At 36.5% G+C, this 14,355-nt stretch overlaps 1 protein-coding gene across 1 annotated transcript; it reads left to right on the plus strand.

Annotated features, from left to right (window-relative positions):
- Nucleotides 1-1,698: 1,698 nt before the first annotated feature.
- Nucleotides 1,699-13,995, plus strand: LOC121950492 (mixed lineage kinase domain-like protein). Its single transcript, XM_042496508.2, has 11 exons — nt 1,699-1,823; nt 3,961-4,402; nt 5,845-5,943; nt 7,070-7,247; nt 8,089-8,189; nt 8,274-8,412; nt 9,211-9,295; nt 10,379-10,527; nt 11,117-11,166; nt 11,270-11,416; nt 11,997-13,995. Exons 2-11 carry the CDS (start codon nt 3,967-3,969, stop codon nt 12,044-12,046), a joined length of 1,434 nt encoding a protein of 477 aa, XP_042352442.2. The 5' UTR covers nt 1,699-1,823; nt 3,961-3,966; the 3' UTR covers nt 12,047-13,995.
- Nucleotides 13,996-14,355: the final 360 nt, after the last annotated feature.

The raw sequence follows: 14,355 nt of genomic DNA on the forward strand, positions 1-14,355 counted from the left end.
CAGATCAGATCAGATCAGATCAGATGAAATGAGATCAGATCAGATCAGATCAGATGAAATGAGATCAGATCAGATCAGATCAGATCAGATGAAATGAGATCAGATCAGATCAGATCAGATGCGAGCTGTCTGTCTAAATGCAGGTGTGAAACAAAGATGTTTATTATCTTGAAATGCAGGTCAGCTGCTACTGACTGTAAAGTTTATTAGTTTATTTGCAGCCTTTGTTGAACATGATAAAGATTACTGTTTTTATGAAGCGGGTCCATCCAGCCCAGAAAAAAAACAAACTTTGTTTACAGTCTTGTTTACCTGAAACAGCTGGATGCGTCCAGCTGGGGTAGGCAGTTTTTTTTTTTTTTTTTTTAAAAAAAGGAATGTCATGTGATAACTGACGATCCAAACATTCAGGAAGGTTTTTTTTGTGGGAGCTGAATTATTCACAGAGGTCTCTTCCTCTCCAAAACAACCAGACCAGCTGATTTAAACAAGGAAAAACACCAAATTAAGACGTTTCATGCTTGAAAAATAAATAATAATAATAATAATAAATGGTATTTTTCTGACTCTGGCTCATCACAGAGCGGCCGTAATTTAAAAATTTGGTTTGTCCTTTCTGGGCTACTGTAGAAACGTGGTGGTGCAGCATGGTGATCTCTGCAGGAAATGAACGGCTCAGTAACAAAAACACAACGGCTTTTATTTTTAGGTAATTACACACTTATGAAAACACACTGATTAGACATCCCATCTCAGCCAGTATGTCCGCCTAAATCTTATTTTACTTTTCAGAGACTCGTGGTCCTCACAGAACAGCCACAGTACATCTGGTGATGATCTCGTGGATATTGATGCATTGCTGTACATTAACCTTTTGAAACCTTTGAAACAGACATCAGTTTTCGGCCTTTCGCATGAAATTAATCCCTCGAAACCTGAGCAAACTGGTTTGATTTCATTTAAAAGCATGGCTGATGAGCAACTTGGCAGGAGAAACACGTTCTCAGCCTTTAGGGCTTTTTCAGCATTTTAGGATGTTTCTATGATTTAGGACGTTTCAAGGGTTTTAGGTTGTTTCTATGATTTTCGGATTTTTATGGTGTTTTAGGACATTTCTAGGACTACAGAACATTTCTCAGATTTTGGGACATTTCTACAATGTTGGGACATGTCTGGGATTTTTAGACATTACAATTATTTTAGGATTTTTCTAGGATTTCAGGACTTTAGTGTCTTGGTGCATAAAAAGACACAAAACAGAGTTTGTATATCAAAAAGCTTTGGATAAAAACATGAAGCTGTTCAGCATGCATGCCTAAAGAATAACTCATATAGACCGCCAACAACATAAGCAATAAAACCATAAAGAAAAGGAAATAAAATGTCATTTTAAAAGGGAAGAGAAATAAAAATTCTCAGCGTTTCATGGTCTCAGTGGTTCGACGGTGAGTCCTGAAGGTCATGTCGTTGTTTCTTAAGTATCAATGATGTGTAGACCTCTGACCTCAAGATAAGACCCATAAAAAAAACAGAGCATAATACACCTCAGTCATCAGTACAGCAGCCGGTCAGGACGCCTCCATGTTTTATGGGCTGTGCGGTGAGTTATGCTTCTGCTTCGAGGATAATGTAAGTTACTGCTGGGTGTGTCACAGGAGCGTGATCAACACTCAGAGTGGGGGAGGACCTGATCTACTTCCTCAGAGAGGGCAGGAAGTCAGACGCAGCAGGAGGAGGAGCTGATCTTCACAAAGCCAGTTTCATTTGCAGCCTGCACTCATTCACAGCAGAGACGGAGAACTAACACGGCCGACCGCTCGCAGGTAAATAATCTTTATGTTTCTGGTGTTTGGACAGTTAAACCTGAGCACGCGGCTCTCAGTGTGACCTCCTGTTGAACAGATCAGGAGCACTTTTCTCTGCAGGTGTGTTTAAGGTGTTGGTTTGCAGTTTTGTTGGAGTTTCCCACGTTAACCCAGCCCTGATCTGATGGGTGAAACTGATTTAAAGCCACACAGTGACAAAAGTGGGTTTTAACCCTGAGGCATCATGAATACCTGCTCATGTTCTCACCTGTCTGAGGAATTCAGCCGCTCATACCAAAGATTCAACACGCAGAGGGAGAGAGCAAGTTATTTACCTGCCAGAAAACCGAAGTAAAACTAATCTGAAGTATTTGCGACAAACGAGAAATCAAAACATGCTCACAATCTATGACTTTAACCCAGGGCCGGCTCTCGGCATAGGCGATAGGGCACCACCTGCTGGAGGGGCGCCGCCACGCCGCCAGTCCCCCTTGGCCTCAAGGGAAAATAATAATAAAATAATAATTTTCTATGCCTAAATAAACCGTGACATGTTCCTAAATTATGTGTGAGCACGTGATGTGTCGGTATTGGGTGTGGAGGTGCTGGTTAGGGTTAGGGCGCCTAGGGCACCAAATAGGGTAGAGCCGGCCCTGGTTTAACCCTTTGAAACCTGAGCAAATCGGCTCGATCTATTTCAAAAACACAGGAAAAAGGCAATTAGCAGCTAAAGAAAAAATAGACAGAATTTGTAAAAACTACACGGAAATTTCCTAAAATAATAGCAACTTCTTTAACTGTAGTGTTGTCTTAAACTCCTTGATGTGTCTATAAAATCTTAGAACCACAATCCTAAAAATGTCCTAAAATTCTAAAAATGTCCTAAAATCCCAGTCTGCTGTAAGCGGCTGGCTCCCGCCCTCCTGTCATGTAATTTTGTTTTTTAAACGTTTAAAAACTGAGAAATCTACCTTCTTCTTTTAAGGCCCTCAAACACAGCGGGCTGATTTTCGGTGTTGTAGAGGATTCTCCTGAATGTCGTCAGGTACAAATTGATTTCAGTCTGAATCTGAATAATTGACAAACTGTCTCATCGCTCAACTGAAAGCTTCATCAGCGTCACAGGAAGCTCCTCTGGGAAATCTGCTCTGCACATAAAAAACAATCAGCTGAGCTCACCTGAGAGCCCCAAAAGTCTCCTTAATCACGTTCCTGTCAGCGCAGATCAATAACGAACCTGCAGCTGAGATTCAAAGAGACAGTTTTTTTTACATCTAAAAGAAATTAAATCAAGGAAACTGCTCACAAAAAATTCAATCCTAATAGTATTTTGTTAAAAATAAAAAAATAAAAAATCCTGACAATGTCACAATATAGTGAACCATAACATAACTCATGAAAATATCACACTATAGTACACCGTCAAAAAAATCATTAAAATGCTTTAGAATAATATGACGTCAAAAGAAAGAAAAAGTAAAAATGTCAAGGTAGAGATTTTTTTTAAATTCATGAAAATGTGACTTAAGTGTGCCCTAAAATAACAATATTGTGGCTTAAAAAAATCCTGAAAATGTCACAGTATAGTACACCATCAAATTTTTTAAATGTCAGTATCATATGCTGTAAAAAAATCATTAAAACACCAGTATTTTGTCCAAAATAATTCATAGAAACATCAATATAATGTGCAATAAATTAGATCATGAAAAAGTCACAGTATAGTATAGTCCAAGTTTCCCGGCGGTGTCCCCGCCAGTGTCTCGGCCAGTGTCTCCGCTGGTGTCCACTCCACTCTCATTCTCCGCTGGTGTCTCTGCCTGTGTCTCCGCCGGTGTCCACTTCGCCAGTATTTGCTCCGCTCTCATTTTCTGCCGGTGTCTCCGTTGGTGTCACCGCCAGCGTATCTGCTGGTGTCTCCGCCTGTGTCTCCGCTGGTGTCCGTTCCACTCTCATTATCAGCCAGTTTCTCCATTGGTGTCTCCGCCGGTGTCCGCTCAGTATCCACTCCACTCTAATTTTCCGGCGGTGTCTTCGACGGTCTCCCCTCCACTCTCTCTGCAGTACTTGAGTAAATGTACTTAGTTACATTCCAGCAGCGCTCTGACTGAAACTTGAATTAATTTCTGATTTTTGTCTTTGTCTTTCTGTCCAGCTGATCATGGACGCCATAGATCCCATCATATCCATCGCCTCACAGATCTACGCGCTGGCCGAGCGAGTGAAGGCCAATAAGAAGCGCTGCCGCCACGTGTGTGACCGGGTCAGAGCCCTGGAGCAGATGGTGAGGTCCATCAAACAGGGGGGACGGGGACAGATCCCCGAGGACGTGGAGAGACCTCTGAGGGAGCTGTCCATCACCCTGGACGCGGCGCAGAAGCTCATCGAGACCTACACCACGGCCAACTGGGTGAAGCAGGTCCTGAAGTCCGGCAGCCACGAGGACGAGTTCAAAAGCGTGAACCAGCGGCTGACGGACGCCTTCCAGGTGCTGTCGGTCGGTCTGCAGGTGGAGCAGCGGAACCTGAGGGTGTTTGATCCGGACTCCAGACAGGACGAGGTGGACGGGAGGGAGGACGACGCCGAGCTGCAGAGATGTGAGTGTAAAGGTGATAATAGGAGTCGGCTCAGTCGATCTGCACGAGCTTAAAATTCAACATTTTTACTTTTAATATTTAAAAGTGTTAAAGTGTGTTTGAGGAATAAACATCAGGAGCATCCGGATAAATGATCTGCACATTTTTTTAGACGATTAATGTGCAAAAATAAAACTGTGTAGTAGCGCAAGTTAAAGGTTAAAAAATACTGTGTACTAATAAACGTGTACTAATAAATTGGTAACATTTCTTTCAGAAACATGGGAAGATGGTCATGAGCAATTTAACAAGACATGACTCAAAAATGTGAAAAAAAGTTAGAAGTTAGTTAAAAGATAAAAAAAGTCACAAAAGAATTACTTAAAAACTAGAAAAAACAAACAAAGCCTTTAAAAAACATAAAAATACATAGAAATAAATATGTATTCGTTTAAGTTATTATATTAAAGTATACCATATGTTATTATTGTTTGATGGTGTTTCTTTTTTTTTTTTTTTTTAAATTTAGGACCTTTCTAGGATTTTTTTTAGCGTTTTAGGGCATTTCTCAGATTTTAGGACATATGCCAATTTTGGGATTTTTGAGAGTTTTAAAATACTGTGCACTAATACATTTGTTTAACTTCTTTGGCTCAAAAATTTGCAAAAAACAAAATAAATTTTTCAAAAGTTATAAGAAAGTTACCTAAAAATAAGCAAAAACAAACAAAAGTTCAAAAGTTAAAAAAAGGCTTCAAAAAGCACTTAACATTTAAAAAATAAATCAGTTTGTTTTATATTATATTATATTATTTGGTGTTGTTACTTTTTGTGGATTTTAGGATGTTTCTCAGATTTCCAGATTTTCTGTTACTATTAAATCTTTATTATCTTATATGAGTTTAATTCTCATATCTACATTTTACTTATTTGTTTATGGATTTGTATTTTAAAACTTACAGCCTCATCTGTTCATGTACTCAGTGCTGTTTAATATTTGCGTTCTAACGTTCTCGATGTTGTTAATTTTGGTAATGTCATAAGGTGCGCAGGGGAAGACTGATATTTTTATTTTGTAAATCTTTTTATCTGGGAAATACTTTGTGCTTATTATTATTAATATTCATTTATTGTTTTTCCTGTAACATAATGCTAAGATTATTAATATTAATATCATTTTCTAGATTTTTTTTTTCAATTATTTGAGGATTATTATCCAATCATCCTCACATCTTCTTTGAAAATAGCTTTAAGATAATTTTCTTGTTTACTAATTTCTTGCAATCTGAGGGACATTAATTGCCAAGTTGGTCATTGCTATTTTCTCCCATTTAAAAACACCCAAACAATTTGTGCATGTTTCAAAGGGTTAAATAGTTGTGAGAGGCGTCTGAATGCAGCATGAGAAAAAGGGATCTTGATCCAGGTTTCAAAGGGTTAATCGCCGTTTGTCTGTCCCTCAGTGCTCGAGGAGTTCCAGAAGGAGCAGCAGGAGAAGATGGAGGCCATGATTAAAGAATTTGAATTTGTCAAAAACAACGTGGAAAAGATCGTGGCGATCAGTGAGTAAACCGAAACACTTCAACATTTGTCAGGAGGATTCTGGGAGAAAGTGCTTCTGTCCATGTTTCGTCTCTCAGTCTTTGTCTCACAAACCATGTTTGACGCTCGAATTATCTGAAATAAATAAATAGAATTTAAAAAGAGATTTATCACGTCTGTAAACACTCGACCGCCAGTAACACCGACCTTAAAAAGCCAAACTCAGCTAGCTTTGCTCGGGGGCCACTTAAGGATTTTAGGACATTTTAAGGATTTTGGGGTATTTTTAGGATTTTAGGACATTTTTAGGATTTTGTGGCATTTTAAGTATTCTAGGACATTTTTACAATTTTAGGACATTTTTACAATTTTAGGACATTTTAATGATTTTAGGACATTTTTAGGATTTTGGGGCATTTTTAGGATTTTAGGACATTTCTAGGACTTCAAGACGTTTCTTAGATTTAAGGGGTTTTTTAAGATTTTGGGGTATTTTTTTTTAGATGTTAGGACCTTTCTAGGATTTATGGACATTTCTCATATTTTAGGAAGTTTTTCGTATTTTAGGGCATTTCTCAGATTTTAAGACACTTTAACAATTTGAGAACTTTTCTAGTATCTAAGGACCTTTTTAGGATTTAAGGACATTTCTCAGATTGTAGGCCATTTTTAGGATTTTAGGGCGTTACTAGGAATTAAAATCTGAGAAACATCCTAAAATCCTAGAAATGACCTTAAGACATTTTTAGGATTTCAGGACATTTCTAAGATTTTAGGACCTTTCTGGGATTTTAGGATGTTTCTCAGATTTTGGGATGTTTTAGGATTTTAGAATATTTCTAGGATTTTAGGACATTTTTGAATTTTAGGATGAGTCTAGGATTTAAGGACACTTCTTGGGTAAAAAGGAGAGAGATTATTATAATACTCCTGTTGCTCCTCTGCTGCTGTGTAACTTGTGGATCTGGAAACAAACTGTTTGATAACAACATAACCACCTTTAAGGTGACGATATATGCACCTCCTCTCTCTGCTGCCCCCGAGTGGCCAAAAAAACAATCAGTTTTAAGGACATTTTGATCAGTCACATGACTGTTACTCATCATAATCAAAGCAAAGCTAACTAGCGATCTCATGTTTTTACAGTAAACAAGCCCAGAGCCAGTGATGAAGACATCCGAATGATCAAACCAGAAGAGCTGGACTACGGAGGCTCCAAGGAGCCCTTCATGGTAACAGGCACCTCAGAGGTCTACAAGGGACTGTACCGAAAATTTCCAGTGGCCATCAAGAGATACATTGACCCTTTGAACACCAACCCAAGGTCTGTGCTGCATTCAGTTCTGACTTAAAATACAGAAACATCGTCATTTTTGATTGGAGAATAACATTAATGTGACTGTATTTCTATTATCATCATCGCCTCTGGCTGCAATACGATTAAACCTCCAGTGTGAAGGTTTTAAGGGGATATATTACAACAATTTTGTATCATAAATATGTTTTTTAGTGTATAATCACCTGAAAATAAGAATGATTGTGTTTTCATTACTGAAATCCAAATCTGGCCCCTGATAGGGCCCCTGGTGGCCCCCAACCATTTTCTAATTCATAATAAAAATAGTGATTGACACTGAATTGTTTTTGTCCTTTTAGTCTCCATAAGGTGTCAGAGACATAAATCAGCATCAAAATAGAGCTAGTTGATCAAAAAAGGAGCCAGTGGAAGATCCCCCACACCCCCACAGAGATCCTAGATAAGACACCAATGTCCTAAAATCCTGGAAATGTCCTAAAAAATAAGAAAAATCCTAAAAAAAAAATTCCAAAAAAGACCTGAAATCCTCGAAATGTACTAAAATCTGAGAAACTCCCCAAAATCCTAGAAATTGTCCTTTAATCCCAGAAATGTCCTCAAATCCAAGAAACGTCCTAAAATCCTACAAAATGTCTTGAAATCGCCGAAACATTCTCGAAACATACTAAAATCTGAGAGATGTCCTTAAATTCCTAGAAATGTCCAAAAATCATAACAAAGACACTTCCTAAAATCCTAAAAGAAACGTGTATGGGGGCAGGCTGAGTGTCCCCGCTGTGAAGGACGTGCCGTTTTCCTTGTGTATCCGTCTGTGTGAAACTCTGATATTCACTGTCTCCGTATGCAGGGAGGTCCGAGGAATTTTCGAAAAGGAGGTTGAAACCATGAAGCGGTTTGAGTCGCCCAACATCCTGCGCATGTTTGGCATCTCTGTCCAGCACGAGGACGGTGAGTGGACTGCAGGACACAGAGGACAGGTCGTTGCGCCTTTGACATGACAGTAACGGGATTTGTCCCTGTGACTGCCTGCAGGACCCAACCCGGAGTTCCTCGTCATCATGGAGTACTGTGAGAAGGGAAGTCTCCGTCAGGTTCTGGACAAATCTGGTAGTAGGCTGTCCTGGATCACGAAAGCTCGTATGTGTCGGGACGCAGCTCGAGGACTCTACCGGTCAGTCCGCTGCACTCATTCATTATCGTACGATGCTGGAAAAAACACAACACGGAAATAAGATTTTGCAGGATTTTGTTATGTGCAGGCAGTGGTGGAAGATATGGAGTACTGAAACCGACAAAAAATAAATACATAAATAAAAGAAATAAAATAAATGTGTCAATAAATACATGAAAAGGCTGAAAATGCCATTAGTTTTTTTTTTAATTTTCAATTTAATTGTGCATTTTATTCATCAATTTATTCATTTTTATATTTAATTGCTTATTCATTTATTTGCTTATTTATTTCAGTATTAGCTTATACATTTCCCCATTTTATTTTAAATTTTTCATATTTATTTATTCATTTTTTAATTAATTAATGTATTTATTTGTGGAATTATTTATGTATTTATTTCTGTATTGTTTTCCCTTTTTGTCAAATCTTGTCTTTTGACTGTATTCAGTTGAATATAAGTTAAAAAATGCAAATCATTGCATTCTGTTTTTATTTACATTTTATACAACATCCAAACTTTTGTGGAATCAGGGATGTTGATTTATATTTTGCCTTAATAATCAGAATCTGCAAAGTATCTAATCAAGTGATCAAGTGTAAGTGTAGTGCAGTAAAAGTACAACTTTTCCCTCTGAGATGTGGTAAATATTCAGGTGCAACAACAAAATCAAAATCATACTTGAGTACTTGACTAAATGTACTTAGTTACATCCCAACACTTTTTGGTTGAAGATAAATATAAAATGAATAATTGAATTGTGTCTGGGCTTTTTTCCCCGTGATGTCGTCTGTTAGGCTGCACCAGACGGAGGAAAAGTCTAAAGTTCACGGATGCATCAACAGCAGCAAATTCCTGGTGACTGAAGGCGACACAGTGAAGGTACGGAGAGCAGCATGTAGGCGCCACTTAGCAAATGTGTTTATTTTGTACTGTTATATAGTTTAGTTTGACACGTAAAGACTACGTTATTTGACCAGTAGATGGTAGTGTAGGTCATGTAGTGTATGACGTCCCATTGGCTTTTCGACATACATATTTTAAAATCAAAGTGGAGCTGCAAAATCACAAAGGAGCATATGTATGGAGGACTGAAACTGACAAAATGTGTCAATAAATAAATGAAAATGCTAAATGCTACAATATTGATTTAATTTCCCCATTTAATTTAATAAAAGTTTCCATTTTATTGATCAGTTTATTCAATTCATTCCCATTTAATTTTCTTTTTAAATATACAATTTATTAATTTTCATATGTATTTGCTTATCTATTTATTTTCCACTTTGCATATAAACCCCACTATTTATTGAATTTCCCATTTGATTTTCCATTTTATTTATCAATTTATTCATTCTGATATTTATTTGCTTATTCATTTATTTATTATTTTCCACTTTGTAAATAAATTCCCCTGTTGATTTAATTCCTATTTATTTTTCCATTTTACACATTTTTATTATTATTTATTATTTATTTTAATTTAATTTATTTATTTGTGCAATTGTTTATGCATTTATTTATGTATTATTTTCTCTATTTGCCACCACCTCCATTAATTTCCTCAAATTTATTTACCTCCTCTTTTCCACGTGAATTTCCACCTCGTTATGCAAATAGGGGCTGGCCTATGTTCATTGGGGGTGCCAACTTTTCGCCTAAACAAAGTGGAAAAAAAACACATAAATAAATAAGCAAACAAATATGAAAGTGAATAAATTGATCAATTAAATGGGAAATTAAATGGATATTGTCATTTATGTATTGACACATTTATTTAATTTTTTTTATTTTGTCAGTTTCAGGCCTCCATACTTTTCACTTATTCAAGTGTTTGTATTGAATTATTTAGATTTTTTTTGACAGTCACAACACAGTGCATGCTGGGACTGCTGATAAATAGGGAGATTTAATATGTTAGTGTGTGTGTGTGTTTGTGTGTGTAATGAATAACTTTGTTTTTAGCTGGGAGGTTTCGAGCTGGCAAAGACGGAGACGTCTCTGAGAAAGCCGAAGAAGGACAAAGAGAAGGACATCAGGCCGCTGTGTTACACGTCTCCCGAGATGCTCAAAGACATCAACCGCAGCTACAGCAAAGAGAGCGAGATTTACAGGTCAGACACCAACCAAAACCTGGCTTTTTAACCCTTTCCAACCTGGACCAGCATCTGCATTAAGATCTCTTGAGAAAATTGGTTTGATTTCTTTGAAACAGCGCGGGGGGAAAAAAGGCAGTGACAAGCTAGGCAAGAAATGTCACGAGACGTTTTTTTTTTTTTTAACTAATTTTTGTGCCATGTCTTGTTAAGTTCCTCATCGCCTCTCTTCATGATTTTGAAAGATATCAAACCATTCGGCCTAGGTTTCAAAGGGTTAAATATTATTTCATTATGTGGGATTACTTTGTAGGAGCTCACCATTTATTAAGGTTAATTAAATTAAGGTTTATTTAGAAGGAAAAAAAAACAAACACAGATAAAAACTCAAAATAATAAATAAAAAAATTGAACCCCTAAATTATGAAATAATAGGAAAAAATGTGGGGAAAGAAACATCCCAAAACAAATTTTTTAAGACAAAAAACACAGTGAAACAACATCAACGGAAACATTGTTTTGAGTGGAGGTGAACTACTATAATAATAATAATAATAATAATTATTATTATTATTATTCTCACAAACTTTGAAATGTCGTCTTTCAGCTTTGGAATCGTGCTGTGGGAAGTTGCAACTGGCAAAAGACCTTTTGAAGGTGTGTACCTGCCCAAATGCAACATAAATGTTTTCAGAAACATACAACATTTTTCCTCTAATGTTTGCTGTTTGTTCTTAATGTGTTCTCATTTTTCCTCCAGGTTTGTCAAATCAGGAAGTTTATCAGAAAGTGTGCAAAGAGAAATACAAGGAGCCGATGCTCGCCGACAGCGACTGTCCTGAACGACTGGCGCGTGTGATCGACGAATGTCGGGCCTACGACAGTTTCCAGAGACCGTCTGCAGGAGGTAACGTACAGTCACAACCTAAAACACCGAAGCCTTCAGGCGCATTTAGACGCTCCGAGCGAGCAAACAAGTTTCAGCTTTGAGTCTTCATGTTGACTGCTGGCGTTTATGGGGGTGAAAAACGTGATTTTGTAGTCGAAGAATAGAGTTCAAGCTAAAAAGAGTTTCTACGCTCTATTGTGAGCTCAAATACTCGGTTCTTCACACGTCTCCTACACTCTTAGAAACAAAGGTTTCAGTAGGGCTCATCGTGAAGAACCATTTTTTATAGATATAGACATTTTTTATAGATATTTTGGGGAACCAAAAAGTGTCTACCTGCAGGAACAAGCTGAAGAACAATGTGTGTTCCTATTAGCACCTTTATTTCTGTGAGAGTAGACGCGAAAGTAAACACTTTTTCCCTTTTCCTGTCACAGGGGATCATCGTCAATTTAAAGTTACAGAAAAATAAATGATTTTTTAAAAAATAATTTGTTAAATTGTGAAGAATATACTCAAAAGCATCTCTGATAATAATATTAATACTACTGCTACTACTACTAATAATAGTAATACTGTGACTGTCTGTCTTCTGCAGAGCTGGTGGATAAACTGCAGAGCGTGGTGACGCAGTTAGAGATGTGCTGAATCTCCTCAATCGTCTACGTCACAAGAAGAAATATTACTGTATGAATCATAAAAGTGATCTGTGACTTGAAGAAAACTTCTATATAATGCACATAGTAAGTTCACAAGGCATTAAACACATTTTTATCTTAGGTCAGTTCTCATTAGGCGGGTTTCCATTACAGATTTAAACTTAAGTGATATTTATGGTATGAGGGATTTCTGGGAGCTGATGATCCACGATTTCACGGAGGAATTGTGGATTCAAAACTTCCGGATGATCCGTTCAACTTTCTCAGAGTTATGTGATGCAATAACAGCTCTTGTAGCTCCTGCTGCATCATGGGAGCCAGTTCCTACTGACAAGCACAGAGACACAGCATCATGTGACCTAGAAAAGACTAAAAAAATGTTGTGATAAATGGGAGTTTTCTCAAATTTTCCCTTTTTTATATTCGCAGTTTCAATTTGCGCAGTTTGAGGGTTAATGGAAACCTGCCTATTCACCTGTTTACAGTCACGGGGCGTTGTTTGAACTTACAGTGTTTTTGTTAAACGTACAATATGTCATTTTTTTTTTTATCAGTCGAAACAATAACAAAAATGACGGAGCACTGCTGCCATAGCAGTCAGTTTCTCCCGGTTAGAAATCCTTCAGTTTTCATGACTGATGAGTTTTTTTACTGGGAGCTGAATTATCAGCAGAGGTCTCTTCTCCAAAACAAACAGACCAGCTTATTCAAACTGTTAAAAACACAGAAAAAAAGTAGTTTTATGTTAGAAAATATGTGTTTTTCTGATGCTGCTTATCACGAAAGGGGCTGCTAATTACTGTGGTCAAAGTGAAAACTCAAATGTCTCAGTCTGTCAGCAGTGTTTGGTTTGTCCGTTCTGGGCTACCGTAGAAACATGGCGGTGCAACATGCTGATCTCTGTAGGCGAGGAGCTGCTCCCTACGTAGATATAAACGGCTCAGTCTGAAGTACAGATGCCACAGACGGCATCCAGGTGACACAGACCGTGTCCTTGACTTTGAAATCTGGGAAAAAAAAGGAAGAAGGTAATGCGGAAGAGATTGGCAAAATATTGTTAAAAAGTATAATAAAACAACATGGAATTAAGCACAAAAAAAGACTCAAAATACATACAAAAAATGTGACACTTAAAAGTTAAAACCTAAAAAAAACAACCTAAAAAAAAAAGCTTAAACATCATAATAATTCTCTAAAAAATTATGTTGAATATGTAATTCTGATCAATTTAAATGTAGTTCTTTAGAAATGTTCCCAAACTGAAAAACAAACAAACGAAAGAGCAAAAACAAACAAACAAATGTATAATCTAAAAAAGCTTAAACATCATAATAATTCTATAAAAATGATTTTCAAAATTATTCCTTGCTGGAAAAACAAACACAAAATGTGAAAGTAAAAAAAACCACAAAAACCTGAGAAAAAACTTAAAAAAACAAAAAAACTTAAACATCTTAAATATTACAATAATTTGATAAAAAAAATCAAATATAAAATTACTATAATTTTAAATGTAATTCTCTGGAAATTTAATTAAAAACAAACAAACGAAAAAATTGTACATGTTAGAAAAAAGAAAACAAAACTAAAAAGCTAAAAAAAAAGAAAAAGAAAGGCATCTGAGCACAGGAAAAGAGATGTTGATCTGGGTTTTAAAGGGTTAAATTAGTCGTTTCTCTGGGACTGAACATTGTTGCAAACGTTTAGGATAATGTATACATAATAACATAACATTTCTAGACATTTCCATGGTGAAGGGTTTATTTCTTTAAATTTTTGCATGTTAAGGAGCCAAAGCTTTTGATGGGGAATTGGTTATATCGGTCACACACCTGTTGATCTTTTAGCTTTTATATTTACCAAATAAAATGGTGTTTGATAGATCATAAGTGATGATGTTGAAATATGGTCAATAAAATCATCAACAAACCAATGAAATCCCTTTTAGTTGTCCTCTTTGTACTATGTTGAATGCACTCTTGAAACCAGGAGCTTTTGCTTCAATAACACTCATCCAACTGAAATTGATTACTTTTTATATCATATTATAGGCTTTAGTCTTTTGTTTTAATCTTGGCTTTATTTCTCATGAAATTAGAGTTTAGTTTTAAAGTTTAATCTCCTAATATTGCGACTTTTTTTCCTTTAACATGGCCCTACATCTGCTGTATTATTATTGTGGTTATTATTATTCTTACTCTTATTATTATTATTGTTGTTATCATTATTTTTAGAAGTAGTTGTAGTTTTATCATTATTATTATTAACATTTCTATCATTGTTACTATTCAGTTTTCT

Source organism: Plectropomus leopardus, chromosome 7 (assembly GCF_026936395.1).
Source record: "Plectropomus leopardus strain MGB_pleo_1.0 chromosome 7, ASM2693639v1, whole genome shotgun sequence".
NCBI lineage: Eukaryota > Metazoa > Chordata > Actinopteri > Perciformes > Serranidae > Plectropomus > Plectropomus leopardus.